At 39.6% G+C, this 23,649-nt stretch overlaps 1 protein-coding gene across 1 annotated transcript in view; it reads left to right on the top strand.

Annotated features, from left to right (window-relative positions):
* The first annotated feature begins 1,239 nt into the window (after positions 1-1,239).
* The window catches only part of LOC120806872 (matrix metalloproteinase-17-like), a 75,045-nt gene continuing 52,635 nt past the window's right edge, over positions 1,240-23,649 (top strand). The window contains 1 exon segment of the mRNA XM_040158388.1: positions 1,240-1,717. Within this exon segment, the coding sequence (XP_040014322.1) occupies positions 1,592-1,717 (126 nt within the window). The 5' untranslated portion in view covers positions 1,240-1,591.

Genomic DNA, 23,649 nt, shown 5'->3' with positions numbered 1-23,649 from the left:
ATGAGGATTGAAGGATGTTTGTTTAACCTTGGGCATGGCAATCAAGCCTGAGTCATATCCAGGGAACAAAACTCCACTAAAACTGCTGAGCAAAACTGTGTGGTTGGGGATGAAACAGTAGTAATCTTTTATTATGAAACCAAAATTATCAGTCAGCAGTAGCAACAGTTTTTAATCATTGATGTGCCATCTATTTTCCAGCATCATATTACGTCCATTTCTACAACATGACCATTCTTTAATTACCTTCATTAGGACATTAACTGTTTTATCTTTTTCATGAATCATGTTAAAAGGCCGAGTTCAAAATCTGTCACAGCTGTTTAAGTAAAGTCAGACAAAAACTCAAGTAGCAGCATACTGGAAGTCTTAAAATCAAACTTCAAAATAAAAGCACGAACCTACATTTGCAGTGGATCGGAGTGGGCAGTTGATGATATAATCTCTGTGACAACATGGAAATTTGGTTAATTTATAGTAGAAGAGTCATTTTGTAAACGAATACATAAAAGGCTGTTGGGCATGGTTTTACAGGTTCTTTTACATCATGTTCTTTCATTTCTTTTGACATGATGTTTGTGGAAAAGATCAAGGAATGTGGATGTAAATGTAACCTGGTGTAAATATATACATAAACAGATTTACACATAAACAATTTAATCAATTAATTAAATCATTTAGTCAATAAAATGTCAAAAGTAGATTCATGTCCATCACGGATGATCACAATCTGAGGTGATGTTTTTATTAGAGTGTTTATGTTGAGAACAAACAGTAAACAAAACCAAATGTATTTAATATATATTGGTAGTAATAATATTTCATATTCTCATTACTTTGATCAGAAACTTTGGTATAATGTGGCCTACACAAATACAATGAGTCTCAAAACTGCAATTATTTTTAATAAATCATTTCAGCACTATTAACTTTTAACAGCTAACAATTACCACGATGGTCAGAAATGTTATCAGATCTGGCAAGCCACGTCGTGAATCATGCTTGGAAGCGTTATCCGTGATATTGATAGAATCGGGGGCTTAAAGTCCTAAAAGGTTTAGTTATATTGCGCCCGCATCATTGATCGTAACTGCCCAAGGTCCAGTAGTGAGGATCTTATTTTGGTAATTGCGCCCGGAAGTCGGACAGGGTATTGTGGCTGGCTTGAGGCTTGATCTCTGCCGCTCGCGACACAACCGCACGCAGCTGCTTTCATTAAACCAGAGCTCGAGACGCGACCGCCGAGGAGGGGAGCTCGCGCGTCCTGCTCCAGGCATACTGCCGCTGATGGACTCGATCTTAGACAAGGATACGCAGTTTGTCTGATTATCACCACTTAGGTGTAAGTTGAAAAGTGCACTTTTGCGGGAAATAAACTGCTCTAATGGTCCCGAGTGCTTCTACCCGCAGCGGTTTGAATGTGTTTTGCGTGTTTGCGCTCAACAGTGAGGTAGACTTACTCGGGCACATTTTACAGGCGCGTCGGCGCGTGTGATTTACCCCGTGGATGCGGCCGTCGGGGTCGGCGTCTGAGCCCTGCAGGACCAGCCTGTCATAGGGCATCAGGATTTCTCGAGTTCTTCGCGAGTGGATGAGGAATATTTCTCCGGAGATGCTGCTGCTGCTGCTGCTGCTGCTGCTGGTGCCGACGTCGTGGCTTTTACCTGTGACTGGAGCGGCTCCTTCGCTGTCTACCGAGCAGCTGGACACGGGGGTGGTAAGTTTTTCCACCGTTTCTGCCTCGCCTACGTGAGGGCAAGGGGGGGCTCGGAAGTTTTCCTGCCTGCTGGCACCGGTGAATACAGGGCGGTGTGTGTGTGTGTGTGTGTTTTTTTCTTTCTTTTTTTTTCTTCTCTTTTCTTTCTTTTTCCTGCCATGCCCTGGCTTACCGTGGGGCAGCGGGGTGGCAGGTCCCCCCCCCCCACCACCACCACCGTCCTACTTGGGCCACTCTTGGACGTCCGCGAGAGCGCGAGCGCTGTCTGCTCCAAATACTTGCTCTGAATGTTAACGCCGCTCTGCGGTCCGAGGCATGAGGCAGAGTGGCGTTGCGCGAGGCATGACGAAAAAAAATAAAAATGTGTGGAGGAGTTCGTTCTTCTGAGGAATAATCCCATTTAAGAAAAAAAAAAAAAAAAAAAAAAAACATCAACAACGATAAAGTGGCCTTTAATAAATAAATGCACGTGAAGGGATTTGCCTTGACATTGTATGGACCTCGTCCACAGTATGCTGACATAGTACATGTCCCGCGCTACTAAGACGACCACTGTGTCAGACTACATCCATGAGGCATTACAGGTTACTATGTCAGTCATGCCTCTGAAAAGGCCGGTGTCAAGTTCAGACAATTGGTGTGTTTTAAACAGAGGATCCTGTGCTGTAGTCTGTGGTGTGGCAGCACATTCAACTCCAAGAATCCAGGCAACTTGACCATCTGAAGGATACAAACCAACGCATGTGAACTGTGACTGGTTATGGCAAAAAAAAACAAAAACAAAAAAAAATCTAAGCCCTTATTGATCGTGTAGCAGATCAAAGCAGACCCAACCATCTGATCGAGAGTGAATATTATAACTTAAAATTTTAATGTGTTTGGCATGAGTAATGAAGGAAGCCTTCAGAGACCCGCACGGACTGTAAAGTGGTCAGGGGCGGTACATCATCATCATCATCATCACCATCATCATCACAGACCCACAGCATGTGTGTCACGCGGTCCAGACCGAGGTTAAAGGAGCAGGGCACCTTCCAAACCCAAGAGCTGTCAGTGAACTGACATACAGTGTGTGGGCTTAGACCGTATGTGTGTGTATACTCTTGCCATTTATCCAGATAGATGGATCATACATTACGTGTATCGTACATAAATGTGAGAGCATTTTCTTAGAAAAGTTTTGATTCTTGTCCTGTAAAAACTGATTATCATCTGCGGAATTTCAACACCACTAAAGCTGCAGTTTTCTCCAGACTCACTCCTCGGGGGAAACATCAATTTTTATGTCGTTGCTAATCCCAATTTCTGTCTCTTTGTGTTAATTTCTTTTAACGCTCAAACTCATCTTTCTGAAACCTGCAAAACCTGGGTTTAACAAAGACTAGAACAAAAGCACTAAAATGGTTCAGTTTCTATTCCTCTACTTATTCTTTGCTTCAGGCTTTTCTACCACCTTGAAGTGCTGTCTTTATTTTATTTTTTTATTTTTTTATTTTTTTTGACTTGCTACATTCTGGCACATCTTGCACACCAGACACATTTAATTGTGAGCTTGTATGGGCCATGATTTTTAATCTAACTAAGACTGCGTTTGGGCGAGACTGAGAGAGTTTGAATTTAAACAAATACAAAGTAGAAGTTACATAATTTAAGATACTGTTCTTAAACCAAAACAACATACACAACGAGCCCACCAAACTTAGATTATCCGTGTTTTCTCTGGAAAAAATACCCAGGCTCAGTGCTCAGGTGGTTGCCAACAATCCTGACATCAGGACATGGTCTGTTGCACCTCAGCTCTGAATCAATTTTTTCTGGTTTTCCAAAAGGTCAGTTTGGGTCCTTCTAGCAGGGTTTTCATCAGGACCTGTACACACTTTCTCCTTGCTGTGTAGCTTCGGCTACAAACAACCAAAGACTTGGAACAGGCCATTCCATTAACAGAACAGCCCTCCCATCGTTGGACTTCAATTTCTTGTCTTGTTATATTTTCTGGTTGCAATGTAAAACTATGCTGCTCTGAGCGGAAACCATTTGTTTTCTAGCTTCGTCTGATCATTTTGGAATCGAAAAGGAAAAAAAGAAGACATAGCAACTCAACTCATCATTTTGAACTTGTTTTCTTTTGTGTATTTTACTTACCTTTTTCTTTGTTTTTCTCAGTGACACGCACCACTTTGCATTTCAAATGGAGAAGATCCAGCACAGTAGAAAACCAAATCAGTACAGTTGAGGATTTTTATGAGTGAAAGTTTGAAAAAAAAAAAGGAACAGTTTGTCTGTCTGTAGTCGATTGGACCTGTTGCAGACAATTAATCCATGTCAGTGTCTGCAGGACCATGATCAGTCAGTGATTACCACTGGGCATTGTTAGCTTTCTTCTTTCATTGTGGATTTTACTAAAGAACACCAAAATGAAATTGCACGAATGCACTTCGGCGGACACATCATCCTGGGTAAAAATAATAAGTTTTACTTTTGTGGATAGTTTTGTATAGTAACTCTAGCACAAACTTTTCATTTTCTCTTCTGGAGATGTGGGTGACCTCCGACACTACAACCACAGCAGTATCGAAAAGCTCTTACCACAGCTGAAAAGCTGCGGTAGGAGCAGCAATTTTCTTCCGTAAACCATGAAAGACAAAATAATACACAAGGTGGAAGCTTTCCTGTATTTTTAGATAGAGCTGTATGATACACACAGTCCAAAGTGGTCCTGCAGCCTCCATGCAGCCTGTAGACTGAGGGCCATTACTCTTGTTGTGATGCCTTGCCCCACTTCATGTGCTAGTAAATCAAAAGCCACAATGCCAGCCCAGTGATGGATACACAGCTGGAAATGTCCACATTTGTTCTATAGACTTGCACTAAGTACACCTATTGGTGCGGATCACGCAGTTTGTACTGTTAAAAACTGCCAGTTTTTTTTTTTTTGTTTGTTTTTTTTTTAAAATAAACCCTCTCAAACAACAATAATTTCACACTGGGGCTATCACACTGGCATGTAAAGTCCTGAACATGACACTTTAATGTAAAAATATCTATATGATCTGCTAAAATCTGCTCCCTGCGCTTAGGATTTGAGCATCTTTGTACCAAAGCAACGAAAAATATCAAATCCTCTAGTACATCTTTGTTTAAGGGAAGATTTCCAGTTTGACATTTGTATACCCAAACCAAAATCTAATTTGAATATCAAACACCCCGCAGCCTTTAGGCTTGTGTAGTGGCTGTAATGTGTTTGTAGTTTACTTCTTCTAGAAGAAAAGCAGCCTTAGTGACTTTTCACTTTGAGAGTTTTGAGAGCATCTTGAAAGTAACTTGCTGTACTCTGAAAGTCCACTCTAAAAGGCAAAATGTTGGAACTTCCAATGCCTAGAAACCACAAGGACATGAAAGTGCCTTTCAAGTTAATCATTTCTTACCAGTTGCCCAGCTTGACCAGTTCTTATGAGTAAGCATTTGGGATGATCTTTGTACGGTGCCCGCAGGTCCAGGAAAGGTCTCACTTTTTTCCATTTTTTTGGGTGCCAAGCAATAGTCAGAATACAGACTCTTTCTTCTTTCCTCAAGAGAAGGCACAGAAATAAATTCTCTTTGTGGAATCTCCTGAAGCTCCACGTGATGGGTGTCATCCTGCCTGCTGTTCAGAAGCCACATGTGACACACTAGAGATTTTTTTTTTTGGGGGGGGGGTCATAGTCTTAACTATTCCACTATTCCACTAAAATAAGCAAACATACTATATAATGAAAAGTCCTGTTAGAAGGGAAAGCATGAATGAAGTAGCGCCCTTTGCAGTATCTTTTTGGAAGAGCATATACCTGATAAAGGTGGGGAAATGTAATTCAGATATCTATTGTTCTCAGTTACTTGAGAGACACAAAGTTTTCTTTCTCTATTCATTCTAAAAACATAGATTCCTGTGTTTGATCACTGATAGCAAAGACAATTGATCTAGACAGTATAAACTAACTAGAGCTCCTAGTTCATCATGAAGGGCCGAAAGAGAGTATGAGTGCAGACAGCTCCAATGATGATTAATTGGCCAATGACTGATTGATTTCACTGCAGCGCCAGAGGACACACAGAGAGCATCATTCTGTGCCTCTGTAATGTACAGATAGGATCGGATGATTGTACATGTCATTCTTTCACCACAGTGGATATATGTGTGTGTGTGTGTGTGTGTGTGTGTATGCATGTATGCCAGTGTGAATCTGATCATAACTTCTATACACTCAGGACTTGAACCAGGAAAAAAAAAACAACCACAAAACAATCCTCTGATCTGTCATTTGCTCCTATCCAGTCCCATTACACTTCATTGCCGCGATGCTCCATCACTTGGCATTTATTTGAGATTGTGAATCTTATATATGGAATGTGTCTTTATAACAACTATAAAGAGTCCTTAAGTAACGGAACCACACACTCAAGCACAGATCAGAAGGTTTCATTTTATAGCTTTGCTAATCTCTGGCTTGATATACCACCGCATAGCAGCACTTGAGGGAACTGAGTCATGATTCAAATGTAATACACCCTGTGTTCTGCTCATTATATTATGTTTCTCTTGAGGAGTATTTTCTCCACCAAAACAGAGCCGCCAATATTTGCCAAGGGAACTACTCACCTGAACATTCTGGGCTGAGTGTGCTGACTAGATTAGCAGATGATAAATTACCTAAATTACTGTATGTTCAGCCACCTGTGGAGTTCTTTAAAGAAACAAAACCATTACATGTTTGAGTGGTGATCCTAAAACCTTAAGATTGTGCAAGTGTGTGCACCTGGAAGGACAACTAGAGCCCACCAGTTTCTTTCTCACTTTCGTTTTGATGCTCAATTTCCTCAGTTGGAACGCCATCTGGCATCAATTCCTCTGGAGCGGTAGGCGCTCCAAACATATTCATGGAAGAACATCCACACAGTCTTCGGTTTGAATCCCAATTTTAGAATTGCAAGTTGGAAAATGTTTAATCATTTAATTTCCAAGCCATGATTCTCATACAGCCAGTCTGGCTGCCAACATTACCACCTTGCTCATTAGTACAGTGTTTGTCAGAAATGTTTGCATTTCACCGGCATTGTATTCAACCCCCTTCATTCTCTTAGTCTCTCTTCTCAAGTAGGAGGCTTTCATTCTACCACACATCATGGTTCTTCTGACTGCACCCAGGGGCCCATGGATAGAGGGGGCTCAAAAAGGGAACTGGATACAGTGACAGTCATGGGAAGGTACGATGGAGGGATTGCTGCAGTGAAATATCTAAGGGTCAGAAAAAGAGGACATATGCTAAATGAAAAGGATTCTTCCACAAAGGACATGAAATCCGAAATATTTCTTTGTATTATCAGTCACTGTGAGAATAATGACCCAGGTGGTTCATACCTTTGGGATTGATTGGTTGATTATTAACAGTAGTTTAGTACGTGATGATGAATGCAGGAATTTTAAACCACATCAGAAAACACTGTGGATGTTAGTTTCCATGTAAATCTGTTATTACGCTCTGAGCCTGGATCATTAGGATACTTTTAGCACTGCTGTCCCACTTCCATCAAGCAGTGTGACCTTCTGTCTGTAGAAATGCATTGCGGGACTCATATTCAGGGCAACGAGATTATTTCAGGAACAATGTCATGTGTGAGAGGACTTGGATGTTGGAGAGACTATATTTCTCCATAGCGACTGACAGAGAGTAAATGTTCAGCTGGTAATATATAGCACATTGTCAGCTTCTCGGGAAGAGGGAAACCAGTCATTCATTCCCCTCCTATCCAATCTGTCACCTCAGCCTTGTTAAGCCTAAAAGTTCTCAAGAGACTTGCAAGTTTCTGAGAAGACTGTCAGCATTACTGAGGAGTTTATGATTTGCTCAGAAACCTATTCAACATGGGTCTCAAGAGCCCTGACACCTCATTGACTGCCACTGTAGCATGGTGGTGTGGGACTGATGTGTGGCAGCTGCAAAACTTCTGCATGACTTTTTTCAGACAATGACAACACATCTGTTTCCAAATAAAGCCTGACAACATGAATCCAGAACTTAACTGACTATAGGCAATTTTCATGTTGACTCTTGAGTCTATATGTATATGTGTGTGTGGATCTATATATATATATATATATATATATATATATATATATATATATATATATATATATATATATATATTTGTGTGTGTGTGTGTGTGTGTGTGTGTGTGTATATGCATATGTGTGTGTGTGTATATACAGTATTGCCGCCACAGAATTAGTGAATTAATGACACTATGGACCCTATTTCCTATTTTTCAAGCACACCTGCTTTTTCAGTTCATGTATGTGCAGCAGTGCAAACTGCAAAACGACTGTAGTAAGAAGTAATAAATCATTTGATGATTATATAATCGCATCGATCCAAAGCTATTTCAGTCATAATGCTACCGTAAATCTTAAAGGGTCACATCAAATCGTACTTGATGTGATTCAGAAGTGTTTGTTTTCGTTTCAAGAATAAAAATTGAAAAAGCACCTATGGAAAAGAAAAAAGGCAACGATGCACAGAATTGATAGCTCCCAGTAATCCGATATCTTGCTTATTCTGTAGGAGCTCGGTGTCGTTTGCATGTGATTTAATCAAAGTAAATAGTTGTGCATAATGGAGTTGCACTCTGCTACGACACTTTTCCAATCAGAGGCTGCAGATTTATCAACGTACCAGTCAAGGTTCCTTCGGATGGCCGCAGGGCTTTAATGTACTGGAGAAGAAGGTTTCCAAACAGTAAAAAGCAGCTGTACGATACTGTGCAAAATATAGTTCATTTATTGTGGACATTCTGAGACGTCTATTCTCAGTCCAGTGTCAAAGACACATTTTTCACCAAAACTTGCAACTCGTTTAGCACTGCCTCACCTGAATGAACCTGTGCTGCGCTTGGCACCAAAATACCACACAAATGAGCAAAGCAAATTTCAAAGTCAGGGGAATACCAAACTGTCTGAGTGCAGCTTGTGCTGGTCAGTGTAACCCCATGAAAATAGGGCCTTATGGGTTTTATAACTTCTCACAGCCATTTATAGAAATTGCTGCTCTGGTGTTGATTGAAGACTTAGCCAATGCTATTCTGGTAAATTATATTTCACTGAGAGACCGGAGGAGCAGATAGAGGTATTTCATATGCAAACAATTGCTTGAAGGCATGCACATCCATCTATGGCTAACTGTGGGAGTGGAAACCAGGCTTGTGCAAGTGCGCCCAGTTTCACAATGAGTGAGATTTATAAAACAGAACCATGCATATGCATGGCTTTAGAAATCTAACAAAAAGAATGCGTTTGCAAATTCCTGCTTTTTCAGAGATTTAATCCTGGCTACACAGTTATGGCACAACCAAATATCAGAGTAGGTGAGTTTACAGAAGTATTGGACCAAACTGTTTTCCTCAGCAGCATATGATCGTTCCAATCTCCCATTGGCTCTTAATGGTTTCATGACTTACTTTAACTGTAGGTTAGAAGCAAACTGGCTCACTCGCAGGCTTTCCATGTAGAAAACCCGAAATCAACTCCATGTGGCCATCCTATTTTAACAGAGGCATCCCGCCCCCTCTAGTCATATACCAGATCAAGGTTTTGGTTGCCAATGCTATTCAAAGGACTTAGCAGATCTTGTAATTATGGTGGATACTAGAGTTTTGCTGCGTGTATGTGCAGAGGCCCGCCGACTGAACTGAAGGAAACCCCAAAGCAACAACAGAGCTCCACTGAAATTGCCTTCAGAAACTGGCAGAATTGTGATAAATGCAGTATGTATGTGTGTTTGTACGCGTGCAAGGATAACGAAAAAGGCGGTTGCCTCTGCAAAGCGAGACACTGACATACTGATTTTCATATCTGACATTGGCACAGGAGGGATGGGCAGTGCTGACTTTTAGTAGAGTTCATATCAAACTGAAGGACAGTTTGTGCGAGTAAGGTAGGAAAAGGGAAAGAATAACTGAGGGAACATTTGATGTATGCTTTGGAATTAACTTTCAGTACTGTATGCTCTCAAAATGAGGGCACATTTGTCTTTATGTCTGAGTAAAACGAAGAAAGCGGGAGAAAGACAAATTGCACAACTGGGAGACAATGTTTAACCAATGTCTGTGAGTAGTGTGTTTTATAGAATAATAATTAAAGCTTAGATGCAATAAGCATTAATGCCTAAAAATAATACTCTGCTTCTGAGAGCAGACTTATTTTGTCCCACAGCATAATACACAGCCACATTAATTGGGAAAATGACTTGATTACGTTCAAGATTGCATCTTCAAGGTGCCTATTAGCTCAGCAATTATTCATTGACTAATTAGGTATCTGCAGTGTTTTTTGTCTCTCCAGCCCATGGAAGACAAACAAAAAGAGTTATTTCTTAATATGTCTCTCTCTAAATGACACTTAAACTAATTACATATCCTCGACAAAAGATAAAGTAATTGAATGATCAGACTGTAAACTCTACTTGAATGAGGAGAAATGGCATCAAAGCTCAAGATCATGACTGAAGAACAGAAATCGTTTGTGGAAGTAAGCCAGCATACACTTGCTGCATAAGCAAAGTAAAATTCTGTTTGACCTTGACTGATCTTCAATCAATAAATTGATGATTACATCAGAATAAGACAGCAACACTGGACATTTTATTCTCGATAGAGGTCTTTGCGGGTCCAGAATATATCAGTGTGAAAACCTACCTTAACTGGATGTACATACATTTATTTTCAAAAGGGGAAAAAAAAACATGATCTGAAAGGACCCAAGAACAGTGAGTTGCGTATTTTTAGGAGTGGGAAAAAAAATACCGATTCTTTGTTTTGATTCTATTTTGATCGATCGCCTCATCTTTGCAGAAAACTCTCCCGTCAGAATTGAAAGAGCTCCCTAAGCACTGGCTGCTGACTAAACAGACATCTACTCCCCTCAGTCTGTCAGATTATTTTAATATACCAGGATGATTCACAATTCTAGGGGAGGAGGAGAGAGTCTAAAACAGAGTTATTAAATGATTGTGATTAATGTAATATTAATAAGTCGCAGCAGTTCTGCTCCTTGATCCTGTTTAGTTTAACCAAGTTTAATTAACTGATCCTGATAAGTGTTCTATGGCACTTCCAAAGACTCTATTCATTATTATCCTCCTAACGTCACTCTGTGCATAGGCATCATGATAATGGTTTGATTAAGCTTATGACATAGACTTTCTAGATAAATTAACACTTAATTATTTCTTTTGTTGTTATTTTATATATTTGGACCCAAGTTATTCAGAGTCTCACAACGTGGACTCATCAAATAGCTCCCATTTTTCACTCTGGTGAGTTTTTGACTGAATGCAAATTAAAGCCAACGCCAGAACAGTCTGCAGCCGTTTCTTTCTGGCTGAGTCTAAGCTGTCTTTTTTTAATTTTTCAGCAAGCCTAATGGACACATCTTGGACTGGATAAGAGCAATACAGTAAGTGAACTGGGTCATGGAAAGATCACACATTTCAGCAATCGACTAACATTCACATTTCAGATTTCCACCTGGAGAAGCAGGTGATAAGCAGAGAACCCTTGAGTGGGTGTCAAAGCAGCACACAACCTGCAAGTTACTTTTTGCTGTGTTTTTTAAATGATAACTGCAGTAACTACTAGTGAGTTTATTTTTATTCTTATCACTTATGACTGTGATCATACAGTTAGCAAAAGTACTGTATGGAAATCAAAACTTCAATATCTCTTTGTTGTTGGGTGGCAGCACCATTCATTGAAATCACATCTTAAGGTACTTTAGTTAATTTTATTTTAACATAAATTTAAAAGAAATCTGAGCATCTAACAGAGGCTATGAGTGTGTATAGGTTTTATTTTAGATGCTGACGCTTTTTAAACTTGTAGGTCTGAAGCAAATCTTCAGATCTGACAGCCTGTTTATAATCCGTGGTTGCTTTGACACTCTCAGTCATTAATATAGGTACAGAATTGACGCTACACAGTTGCAAGGATGGCAGGGCAGTATGTACACAGCACACATTGGCCTGTAGCCAATGTGTGCTGTGTACATACTGCCCTGCTCAGGCTGAAGAGCAGTGAGGCAGTAGAAGTGACAAGACCAACAAATGAAAGCATAAGTTAGATATGTAGAAGCACTGTGTGTCTGTTCTTATTTTATAGATTTTACATTTTTTCGTATTTATTAGCCAATGTTTTTTGATTGTGATGGTTTGAGCTACAGTATACAGTAGTTTTTTGATCAAACTGACAGTTTATCTTTCATACAATTAAGCAATTAATTATTTATTCTTTGATATATCAAATATATATGCACAAATGGTCGTTGCATGTTCCCAAAAGCCTACGGTGCTGTTTCACTTATTTTGTCTCAACAAAGTCATAAAACTCAAATTCTGTTTTTAATGAGCTAAAATAAATGGGAAGCTGCAAATGATTTCCTTAGGGAGAATAAATGTTCGTCATTTTTAATGATAAATTACTTAAAATAAGTAAAAAATGTTTTTTTTTTTTTAAGTTTTAAAAAAAAAAAAAAATTAAATTAATTTATCCTCAGACAACTAGTTGCTTAATCGGCCATTCAATTTCAAAGACAACACTATATACTCTGTATTTCTGGGTATGCTAGAAGCACTTGTCCGTATCAAAGGTGAGTTGCTGAAGTGCATTGCAATTTTTAATGCATTTGTAATGAAAATGAATTTGAATGTAAAAATTACAATGAAGGTGCATTTTTATATAACTCTACAGATACTCTAACTCTGCATGTTTAAAGCTGCTCTAAGTACAGCTGAGGTAAACACAAACCCTGAATCTCCACAAACTCACTTAAACTTCTTAGACTTCCACATTTCTCCCCACTTCTATCAAGTAGTTTAATCTGATTGTGGCAGCATGATAAAAAAAATATATTCATTATATTCCAGACCTGTAGGGCTTTCTCTCTACTTTATCTGGCTCTGTCTGTCTGTGTACCATGAACAGAGGCTCAGTGTGACACCTTGTCCACATACAGGGGTATTTTTTTTTAAAAAGTAGATTTTTCTATGCATTTCTGCCTTTCATCAACATGCAAACTGCATTTTATGTCACTGAAAACTGACTTTTTTTGAAAATTCCTCCCAGGATGAAGATGTTCAGAAACTCAGTTTTCAGCGTTGATGTGTGGATGGGGAAAATTGAGTTTTTTGCTTGTGATGTTACTGTTGTTAGCCTACCGGAACTGGTAATAACCTTTTTTCAGGCTTCTGATTGGCTAACAAGGCTTTTAAGGCTATATGGTTATATTGAGCTTGTTGGTTTGGTATGCTCTTGACTGTGTGTTTTTGCTTTTGCTTTTTTAAATTTTTATTTGGAACACCCGAATTACACCTGTTTTAATAAATATATGTGTACATGTGGACTAGGCCCAATGCTTTACCTTTGTGTATCCCCTGTTAGATTATCGAGCAGATTTCGATAGACAAAGAATTCCTGCCAAAGGCGGCGATAACGAGCCGTTCTGTGACGATAGTCTGTTTCTATGCATACAGTACATGTTTGTGTGCTTGCTTATGCATGTATCGTAGCTGTTGATTTGTGAGTTGGTTGATTAGTTGCTTTAGTTTTGTTGTCTCTCTTGCTTGAGTTAGTTGTTATTTTTTTGCCCGTCATAGTTTCGCAGCCTTTTACTGTGGCAACAGTTGTTTTGTGGCTGTTGCACAAGTGAAAGTAATCAGCAGGGATGTCCTAGATATTGATCGTTAAAGTGCCAATGCAATATGCATTATGATTTGTTATTTTATAATATCGTGGGATTATTTTTGGGGATTTCTAGTTACATTTTTACTATTGGACTATGCATAATAGTTGATTAATACTGTCAGTGATTTTCAGTGCCACAAGTACATTTCTAAGGGTACATCTGTGTGTTCGTTTTGCCATTGAAATAGTGAATAGTTACAGACTGTAAATGTGCTATTTCAACTGTGCTCTTTTAGTGCTTTTTTACCCTCTACAGACATTGTAAAAATAAAAAATAAAAAAAGTTATTGGGCTCGAATATTTTTTATCCCTGACCACCAGACTGTCAAGAGTGTAACATGAGCTCTATTTGGATTTTTCCCCCAACTACTGGCTAGGATTGTCCCGGTATAGAGTTTCACACTTAGCTATGCAGCTGGGCTGTGCTCTGCCCATAAAGCATCTTATCACCATATAGCATCACAGCTTTATCCGCAGGAGGTGAGTTGAAAACACACTCACAGCACCATCCCCCTGACATCCAGCGTGGAGAAAGATATGCATTAGGAATGAAGACGTAGAAGACTGAAATAAATTGGTTAATACACTCACACACATGGAAGGCTGCTTGTCACAGTGTGGAGGTGTGGTTATGTTACAGCACCCCATTTCATCCCCAGGCCAGAAGCACTGCTACAGTCTGAACTTTAACCCATTTTCTTGCTACAGTCGTGTCAGATTGCAAACCACACCAACTCCCTCTGCATCTCATTTTGTGCAATTCAACTCTCCATGATTCAGACTTGAACCTAGCCTTTGTTGCAGTATGAATTTCACTACTGCAAGTTTCAGTGTCTGGCTGTAGAGGAATCAGCGGATCCACAGTGGGGCTGCCGTCTCTGCGCAGCTGTTTTATTGCTGTAGGTCCAGTACACTTCCTTTTCAGCTTCTCTTGTCTGATGAAACAGCACATATCCAGGCAGCCCATGTCTTTCTGCAGGTGCAGCACACACGTGCACACACCAACAACTCACCTCACCTTTTCCCTTCTGGTACTATTCCTCTTTTCTCAGATAATCCTTCAGTGCCACAATAATTGCTCATCGCCAAGTGGTAAATTTTTGTGCTTTTCACAGCTTGGAGCTGTGGGGGTTTCTAAACAAAATCCTGACTTTGTTGTTGTTGTTGTTGTTTGTTTGTTTGTTTGTTTTTTTTTTTTTTGATGACCTTTTTCTGGGGGGATGGAGGGTTAATGGTTTTTGTGTGAAAATGGACTCACTAAAATTTGAAGCCTTGTAGCCTTGTTTGTTAGGTAAGGAGACGTTTGCTTTGCTTTTGTTCTCAGACACATCACCACACAGGAAGTATCACATAGACACATACACACATACAGAATGTTAGGCCTTATTCAGAGTGACAATATCTCTGATTGTAGCCTGAAAGAGAACAGGCAAAAAATTTCAAATTTAAACTTGTTCAACTTTATAGGTTCAATTCACAGGACAAATTCAATAGGAAGTATTGTGCAAATTCCAGGCAGATTACTTTGTGGCATGTACCATGGACCATTGGACTAGTTCTACTCTTTACCAGACAAGCTTTGGGGTGGACTAGCAAATAACTGCTGTCATTGTAACGATCCAGAATTGTAAATATTTAGACCAAACCATGGCTTCCAAAATCCAAATTGGGAAGAAATCTGGATAGGGTGGGTTTGTGTGTTTCAGACCAGTTGCCATCACCTCTCAGTGGGTTGTCATGTACTGGACTCATAGCTAAACCTTTGGACCTGTAAATTACATACAGGACCCATAAATGCAATCGTATATATTCCTACAGCTTGTTTGAACTTGGAGCCGACAGAGATGCCATCTCTCATAACTTTACTGGATTGCAATACAAGCCAATAAACCTAAAAGAAAAACTAAATAGAAAAGAAACACATTTGTCTTAATTCGCTGGATTTATTTTGACTGTCACACATAAAACTTTGTCGATCCTAAAATCCACTCACAAATTCACTCTCTTGGAAACACTTCAGAGGAGTCAGAGGATTGCATATGTGACAGTTGAGCAGATCTGTCACGCAATAAAGCATGTGTGTGTGTGTGTGTGTGTGTGTGTGTGTGTACTTTTGTTTATATGCATATCTGCATATGTGCGACTATGTATATTTCTTCTTTATCATGTCATATGGTATGAATGCCACGGCAAGGACACCGGGCAGGCGTTATTCAATCCTTGTGTCTGTGGGCTTTGGGCTGGGTGCCATGCCACATTACCGCCCACAGAAAGGGGAACTTCAAAGAAGGTTTGGAAGCTTATTCCCCAAGTGGAGCCACTGAATCGTCTGCCTGTTAAAATAAACTCCAGTTACAGGGGCATGTCCTAATTGGCTCCAAAAGCCATCAGTTTGTTTATCTTTTAAACCTAGACTGAGTTACTTTTACCGTGCGCACTCTGTGTGAATCCCCTCTGGAGCTAACATGAAATATGGTATTTGTGGTTAATTTTATCCAGTTTTCCTCAGAAGTCCACAACACTGACAGCTGTGAAGAGACGGCCACTTTTATAGTGTTTATGTTGTGCTGTACACTTTGATAGGACCATAAGGACAATTTATAAACCCACGCAAGCTCAGAGACATAACTCAAAGGATTTTACTTCTTTACCTAAATTTCTACTTGCAAGTAACATACAAATGTATTGATTTCACTAACTTGACGGCACTTTTTACTTTTAAATAACCTCACAGAAATACATATCCACTGCTAAAAGGGGCTCTTTTCTATCTCTGTCTTCAAAACAAACACGCCGATGTAATGAAGTCAAGGAGGGCAAAGAGGGATATGCAGAAACATCCTTTTTGGACGCAAAAGGATTCCAGGTTTTAGAAGTAAAAATCTCTATTTAGCACATGTATAACAAAAGCTTTGTTTAATTAGATGTAAATTGTAAAAGAGGGACAACCTCAGATGATTTACCTCTTCTGTTGGCATCCGAAACCAGTGGACGGTGGATATCCTCTCCTACAGCTGGGTTGCTGTTGGTTGGTGTGGCTTGGGTGGTAGATTTAGGTGCTCTTGAGCAAGACGCGCCCCCGAATCACTCCCCAAGAGCAGGCATAGTGCATTGCATGGCTGCTCAGCCCCCGTCAGTGTATGACTGTTTGGGATTATATGAAAGGTGCCGTGAAGAGCTTTATCCTGCTCAGCCAGAAAAATGCTCTAATTACCATTTGTAGTGACACTGACCGTATACAACATATGACTTGCTGCCCCTATGACTACTACATGGAAGTTGGGTTTAAAACCATGGGACACATGCAACAGCCTGTATAACCACTAGGTCACTCTGCCTTATGTTCACAGCGTGAGATTGGTAACGTGCATTATGTTATGTGGTGTCTTTGTCAATCACCTCCAGCATTGCTGCCTTTCAGATCAATTCCCCCTATCCATAGTTGTCCTTCAATCCATCCATCCTTCTTTCACTGTTCCATATATAACAGGATTGAACAAATGACGGCCTCCATTAACCTGGCATGTGTAGGTCACTTAGTGTTGAGGATCTAGGGAGAGGGAGGTACAAATTCTTAATCTCTCTGTCCTTCTCTCTCACTGTCTGTCTGTCTCTCTTTCTCTCCTCAACAGACAGGAGTTGTGTCTCAGCGCTCTGCAGAACCAGCTTTCTCTGAACCAGGGATTAAATGATTCACTTACCAGCCGCATTTTTAATCCTCGCTGTCACACTCTCAATTTCTCACATACGCACACGCACACGCACACGCACACACACACACACACACACACACACACACACACACACACACACACACACACACACACACACACACACACAAACACTTTGTTGCTTCACGTGGGTCCAGCAAATTGAATTATATTTGAATTATATCTGAGAGTTAGATATATGTAATTAAACACTGGCATTTGGCTGAGAGTGGTAACTGGGTGTTAAGCAAGCACATCCAGCAGAACGTATCCTTACAACAAATCAGCCATGTGTTCCATTATAAGCACATTAGGTGGAAGTACTTGTCTAATGGGGTGATTGAGTGCTTCAGCAGGCTGGGGTGTGTGCCATCTGCTTGCAGTATTGTGGCTTTGAATTCATCAGCTGACTATTACTATATGTCACTCCTAGGCTGTCAATAATTCAAATAGTTATTTTCAGCCCTAAAAACCTGTGGAGAAAAAAAAAAAAAATGGATATGACATCTTTAATCGAGAGTTTACCATTATCTTCTGACTAAATAGTTTCTTGCTGAAGAGAAAGAGAAACATTGAAACCCTGACTCACAGTGGTGCCAACCTTGGCTTCCAGTCTTTTGGTGCTCCAGCTTATTCATCATTTCCTTGTTTGTTTTAACTCTGTGCCATGTGCTTCTTACTCATTCAGTATGAGCTTTTGAATGGGCCGGCTTGCATGGCTTTTGCTTTTCTGTGCTGTCCCAAGGATATTATATGACTAAACCCAGCACATTTGGTGAAGAGGAATAAAAGACAAAGAAGAGAGAGAAGAAAGAATGGCAGTGCTCTTCACCGCTGCAGAAAATTAGAGAAGAAAAAGATTTCATGTGGTCTTTGGGGCATATTGTTCAGATGCCACATAAAGCAGAACTGCAGCTCTGGGTGCAGTTCTGCTGCGCCACAGGACTATTTACTGTCGCTTCCCCCTGTACACTACTGATAACACTGTATGTCACATCTGGCAAAGTTTGCAGAAGATTTAACCCTACTGGCCTTACAGATGTGAGGTGGCTCAATTGCGGTGCTTTGTAAAACTCAATGCACATAAAACACTTGAGTTGAGGTTTGACTTCTGAGGTAACTTTTCACATCATCTTTCCCTTTATAAATCAGCGGCACAGCTGTGAATGTGGTAGACTTCTTATTTCTGGAAATCAACACTTCCAGCTCTCTATTATGGGAGGAAGCCAGTTCACGACCTCCGTTAACTGTGTGGCTTCTCATAACCTGCCCTTGCACCAAGGACAGCGAGAGCATGTGCTGTTGCTCAGAAGGCAAAGAGGCTAACTGGCCACCAACTGCTCTCAGCTGAGAATCTGCATGAAGGCCGAGCCAAGAAATAAGCAAGAAAGTGTTCAGCTGACCCTTCCCACCCAGGAAACCATCTGTTTCTGAAAGCTCCCTCAGGAAAATTATACTGTTCTATCTCAGCCAGCAACATCTAACACATCAACAGCTCCTTATCCAATTTTGTCTCTTAACTCCGCAAGCCAGCTAAGATAAAATGAAATCTTATCAACGGACACGCTGTCATGTCAAGATTAATTGTATTCATTGCAACTCTTACAGTAGAATAGAGCACGTGGTCCAGCGAAAGCGATAATTTTAAAATGTTTAATCCTGCATGAATCGCTTATTTGGATCATTATCTGGTTACAAAACTCTTTCAAAATTTGCCCAGCCCGTATTCCTCTTTAGCCTCTTGGCACAAATAACTTTAAGATCTGTCACAGATCTACGATCACCAAGATCGTTGAGGATTTAATCAGGACCTAATCAATAATTCATGTACGGAATGGCAGTAAGATTATTGCATCCCTCCTATGTTTTCCATTTTACTGGAAGGCACAGGTAGTGCAAATTCTCACTGCAGTGTTTAGTCATTATTTGCTCTCTATTGTCCACTTGTAAGTGCACATAAGAGCTTATATGTATCTTCTCTGATGCCTGCATTTCACTCAATAATGACTGTAATATATCAGATTCGGACTGTGAGAGCACTACGGCTACTGGTAGTATATAAGCACACGCGTGTAAGTGTCCTCTGCCTACAATCAGTTTCCTCTGCAGATTCACCCCAGTGTAATATTTGCTTCATGTGGGTAAGCACACTTAGGGAAAGAATCCTCCCAACTTGCCCTTTGTTTTGTGCTCCAGCAAACACATTATCAGTGTTTCTCTATGTAATTTCAGAAAGTAATAGGTTGACAGTGTTGCAGTCCGCCTACATGGGAGGTAACATTTTATTTATTTATTTGGTTAATTCATGAAATATGACCGTCATGCACATTTTTACTGCCAAGAACAATAGCAAAGTAACAGACAGCAGTCCTCGTGCATTTACATAAAACAAAGAGAAAAATTAAAAATAATAAGACCCTGGAACATGTCAAGACCCCCTGTTATGAGCAAAACTCCACGCTTCATCTGAAATTCTAACAGTGTGCTGAACACTTTGCAATTAGTTTCAGTCAACACCCCAGTAAGCCCAAATAATAGCCACAGATGTTAGTATCATGTCGACAGCAACAAACCTGAACGCTGAATTTGGCAGAAATAGACAAAAACTAGACCACTCTCCCTGCAACAGGATGACTCCTTAAATAATAATAACTTCATCAGAGAGAGGGATCATATCATTTAAAGTTTGGATCAAAAAAAAATTAATAAGGCCCAGATAAGCACAAACCATGGAATGAAATCCTCACGCAGTTAATGCTGCATAAGCTGGAAACGGCACAAAGAAGTGAACTGATGAATAAAGAAATGATTTGATTTAAAAATTTTATGTATATGTCTCACAGCCAAGAGAGGACAGGAGAAGGTCTGCACATGAGAAATGGATGAGAGATGGACGACGCACATTTGAAGAGGTTGCATTGATCGGTGTGAACTCCAGTTGCCCCCTGGATTGGCAACACAACAACTACAATACAAAATGATGAAAAAATGATGAGGAAAATTAAAGTGATTGCAAGAAGAAATCCAAACAATGAAGCCTCTGAGTGGAATTTGGCTTGCCCACTTGCTCTGTACTTTACATGTCCTTTTTGAAATTAGTTTATTATTCTTATACTCCGATTAAAAGGAGATGAGCATAGTTCATTAAGCAGCAGTTGAAGGAAACTTGTCATTTCATAATGTAAAATAGCTTTATTTAAAAAGATACATACTTACATTTATGGCACAGTGTGCAACATGACTCATACCTGCTGAAACCAGTGTAGTCATTAGGATCCTTAAAATTTTGTCCTTACCTGTGAACAAATGAAAAGTAAGATCATGTTGATGAATGATGACTTGAACACTTCTTATGGGAAAATCATCCAAATTGAATCCAATATGTCAGATTGCTGAGCTCTGCATGGATGCTGAACGCATCCTTTGTGAAGCATGAATCTTAGTGGACCTTAGCTGAATTATATCTTAGTATATAGAGTATAAAGTAAAAAAAAACGTGTGTGTTAAAACTTGAAAGTGCTTTGGTCTCAAAGTGCGATTATTATCATGTATGTTATAAATGGACTTAATATTTAAGTGAAATGAAGATGAAGTTGAAATCAGGCCAGAGTTCATATCCTTTCCTGAATGAATGCCTGACATTGCAGTCCATTACCAATAATTCCTCTTTTGTGTTTGTCCCTTTCAAAGCTAGAAGTGAGTTGCCCTCAATCCGTAGCCAACAGGCTGTGTCATTTATTTTTATTCCTTTTTTCCCTTCTGTTCGATATAACTGTTTCTTACTTAATTTTATGTACTGTACACGGCCTTGCCGATACTCACCGCACCGTCTTTTATTTCTGGAATGGTTTTGAAAAAGGTCTTTCTTTGAGAAAGAACTAAACTACAATCCAAGATGTTGAGGTCAGCATGGCTTTTCAAGAGCTGCAAGTACCTTATTATACAGTATGTAAGTGTGATAAGTTGAATGGCCATGCACTTTTGGAACAGTTGTCATTCTTCATCCGCTACACCAGGTGTATGCATGAAATTGAGGGTCCATATAAATTTCTCCAATCCCGTGCAGGTTTTTTTGGTGACACGTTCCTCAAACGCAAAAGTAAGAGCAATTAAAGAAAAAGTTTGGTGAATCAGAATCATCAAATTTAAAGGATTTAAACAAAAGGGCTTTTGCACATCTGGCTGTTCTTCCTGACAGATATGAGGGATGAAAGGCTTTAGAACTCAAAATGAAAAAAGTAGTGCAGCTTTTTAAACTTTCTTAATCATCATCAAAAACATGCTTTTTATACTGTTTATAAGAGTTGAGTCTAAAATATTGCACTTTGGGAATAACTTTTTGGATGGATGGATGGAGAACACCTCCATCGTCATCAGCAACCAAAGTGTTCTTTCAAAAGTGCTTATTCTATTTTAATGTGGTACATCAGTCATACACCTTCCTAAAATGAGCCTGTGAGATGTCAAGAGAGACTCACTATTTTTGAACAGAGGATTGATGGAAAAGTGCAAAGAGACAGATAATGTCTAGACAGGCATTAACACTTTTTGTTGCCTGCTCCAATTTTTGTAGAGCTTAATGTGTCTCCAAGGCAGCTTTCAAATCACCATTTCAGTAACTGACAATTTCCCATGTATTTCAATAAGATCTACATTTTGAGGGTGACATGGACTGACACAAACAAAAATACACCCACTCAACAAACTTTGAGAGAGTACAGGTAAAACATATGCACTGATAGAATTCATGTCTCAATGAAATTTGTACAGGCACTTTGAAAGGTTTCAAGTTTTGCCCACAACACCACAACATAAATGGTTACAAGTTTCTGTGAATACAACAGATGCGAAATGACTTGACACTGCCTATAGCTATTAAACAAACAGCACTTTATGTAACATGACATTTCCTGTTTGGATTAGATCTTAGATTTAGCCTTCAGATTGCATTAAGTACATTGTGGCATGCAGAGAAATCTGTGATTTATTGAGTTGATATTTGCTGACTTATAAAGTACAATAATATTATTCCCACCGTATTGTTTTTACTTGTACAGCTGCAGCACAGCCAGCCAGTGAGAAGGGAACACCATTTCCCACACAGCGAAAGGAAGAGTAAGTCAGGACAGGGTTAATGAATGTCACAGTGCAGCGACAAAAAATGCTACAACATTTCAGTATTTCACTCAAGGATGATGCTGAGTGAAATAAAAACGGTATATAATTTTTTTTTTCAACTAAGATGTCTTCATTTCCCACCAGACAAACTACCCAAAAACATTTGATAAGGGACTCGAAAGGAATTAAATTCAATAAAATGCTATCGAATCCCCATCACTAGTATCCACTGCAAAGTGCACATCTACGAAGCTGACCGGGGAATTCTTTTATTTTCAGACTAGGTGAATTTTCAACTTGCCAACTTCAAAGTCTTTTGATCATATCTGACAAAATAAATACCAGCCATCTGTTTCTAACCCATTTTTCAACATTTAGTTATGCCTATTCATGTCTTCCTTATGGGACACTCCTCAATCTGTGCCCAAAATACCTTAATTTTCGTGCAGTCGAGGGTATCTACCTGAGGAAAAAAAACGTTAGGCTACAGTGATACAGTGTGTGACAGATGCATGATAATAGACTTGGTTTTCATCATATACAGTCATACTAACCCTGTGCTGTGTTAATACGTTAACAGTAGATATTGTATCTGTAACAGTGATTTATTTTTGCAAAAAAAAACCTCAGAACAGCAAGTTGTATTAATTGTATAAACTGTAAAAAAAAAAGCAAATTCATCACTTCTAAAACAAAATATGAACAAAAAAAGAAAAGAAATAAATTGATACTTCATTTTAACCATAGCATGTAAATTTGATATTTTGTCTCCCTCTCTCAGGCTCAGGTAGAAGTTAAAGGTCTCATTTAACTGCTTGTCATCACTTTTGGTTTGTAGACTTTGAAGTCTTTGATATTGGCCAGAGTGAAGAAGAGGGAGCAGGGGGTCACTGGTAAGGCAGTTGTGTCTGTGATCTTGCTGCAACTTGCTGGTTTAAAAAAAGCTGGGGTCTTTTATTCTTATCATTCTTTCCTCCCGTCTTCTCGCACTTTTTGAAAAATTGCCAGTTCAGTTCTAGAGTGTCTTGTATTCTCCTGGAGCCTTTTCTCTGAAGTAGATAAAACTGAATTTCTAATATTCCCATTGTGTCCTGACCAAGGCAGAGAACTCATCCATCTTCCTCACTATCTTTCTGAACTTCATATATAATGCCCAAAACATTGGATGGAAGGTGCACTTTAAATCTTCTGTCAGTCCCTTTCACCTTTGCACCTTTCCTCTTCCATTTCTACCTGCACACATCTACTTGAACTCAGTCATACAGGCTTGTGCTCCTTCTCGCCAACCGCGCTCCTCCAAGGAACATCCTCTGGCATTGCCATGCCTTCACACAAGGC

Source organism: Xiphias gladius, chromosome 20, assembly GCF_016859285.1.
Source record: "Xiphias gladius isolate SHS-SW01 ecotype Sanya breed wild chromosome 20, ASM1685928v1, whole genome shotgun sequence".
NCBI lineage: Eukaryota > Metazoa > Chordata > Actinopteri > Istiophoriformes > Xiphiidae > Xiphias > Xiphias gladius.
This window is presented reverse-complemented; position numbering and strand designations above follow the sequence as displayed.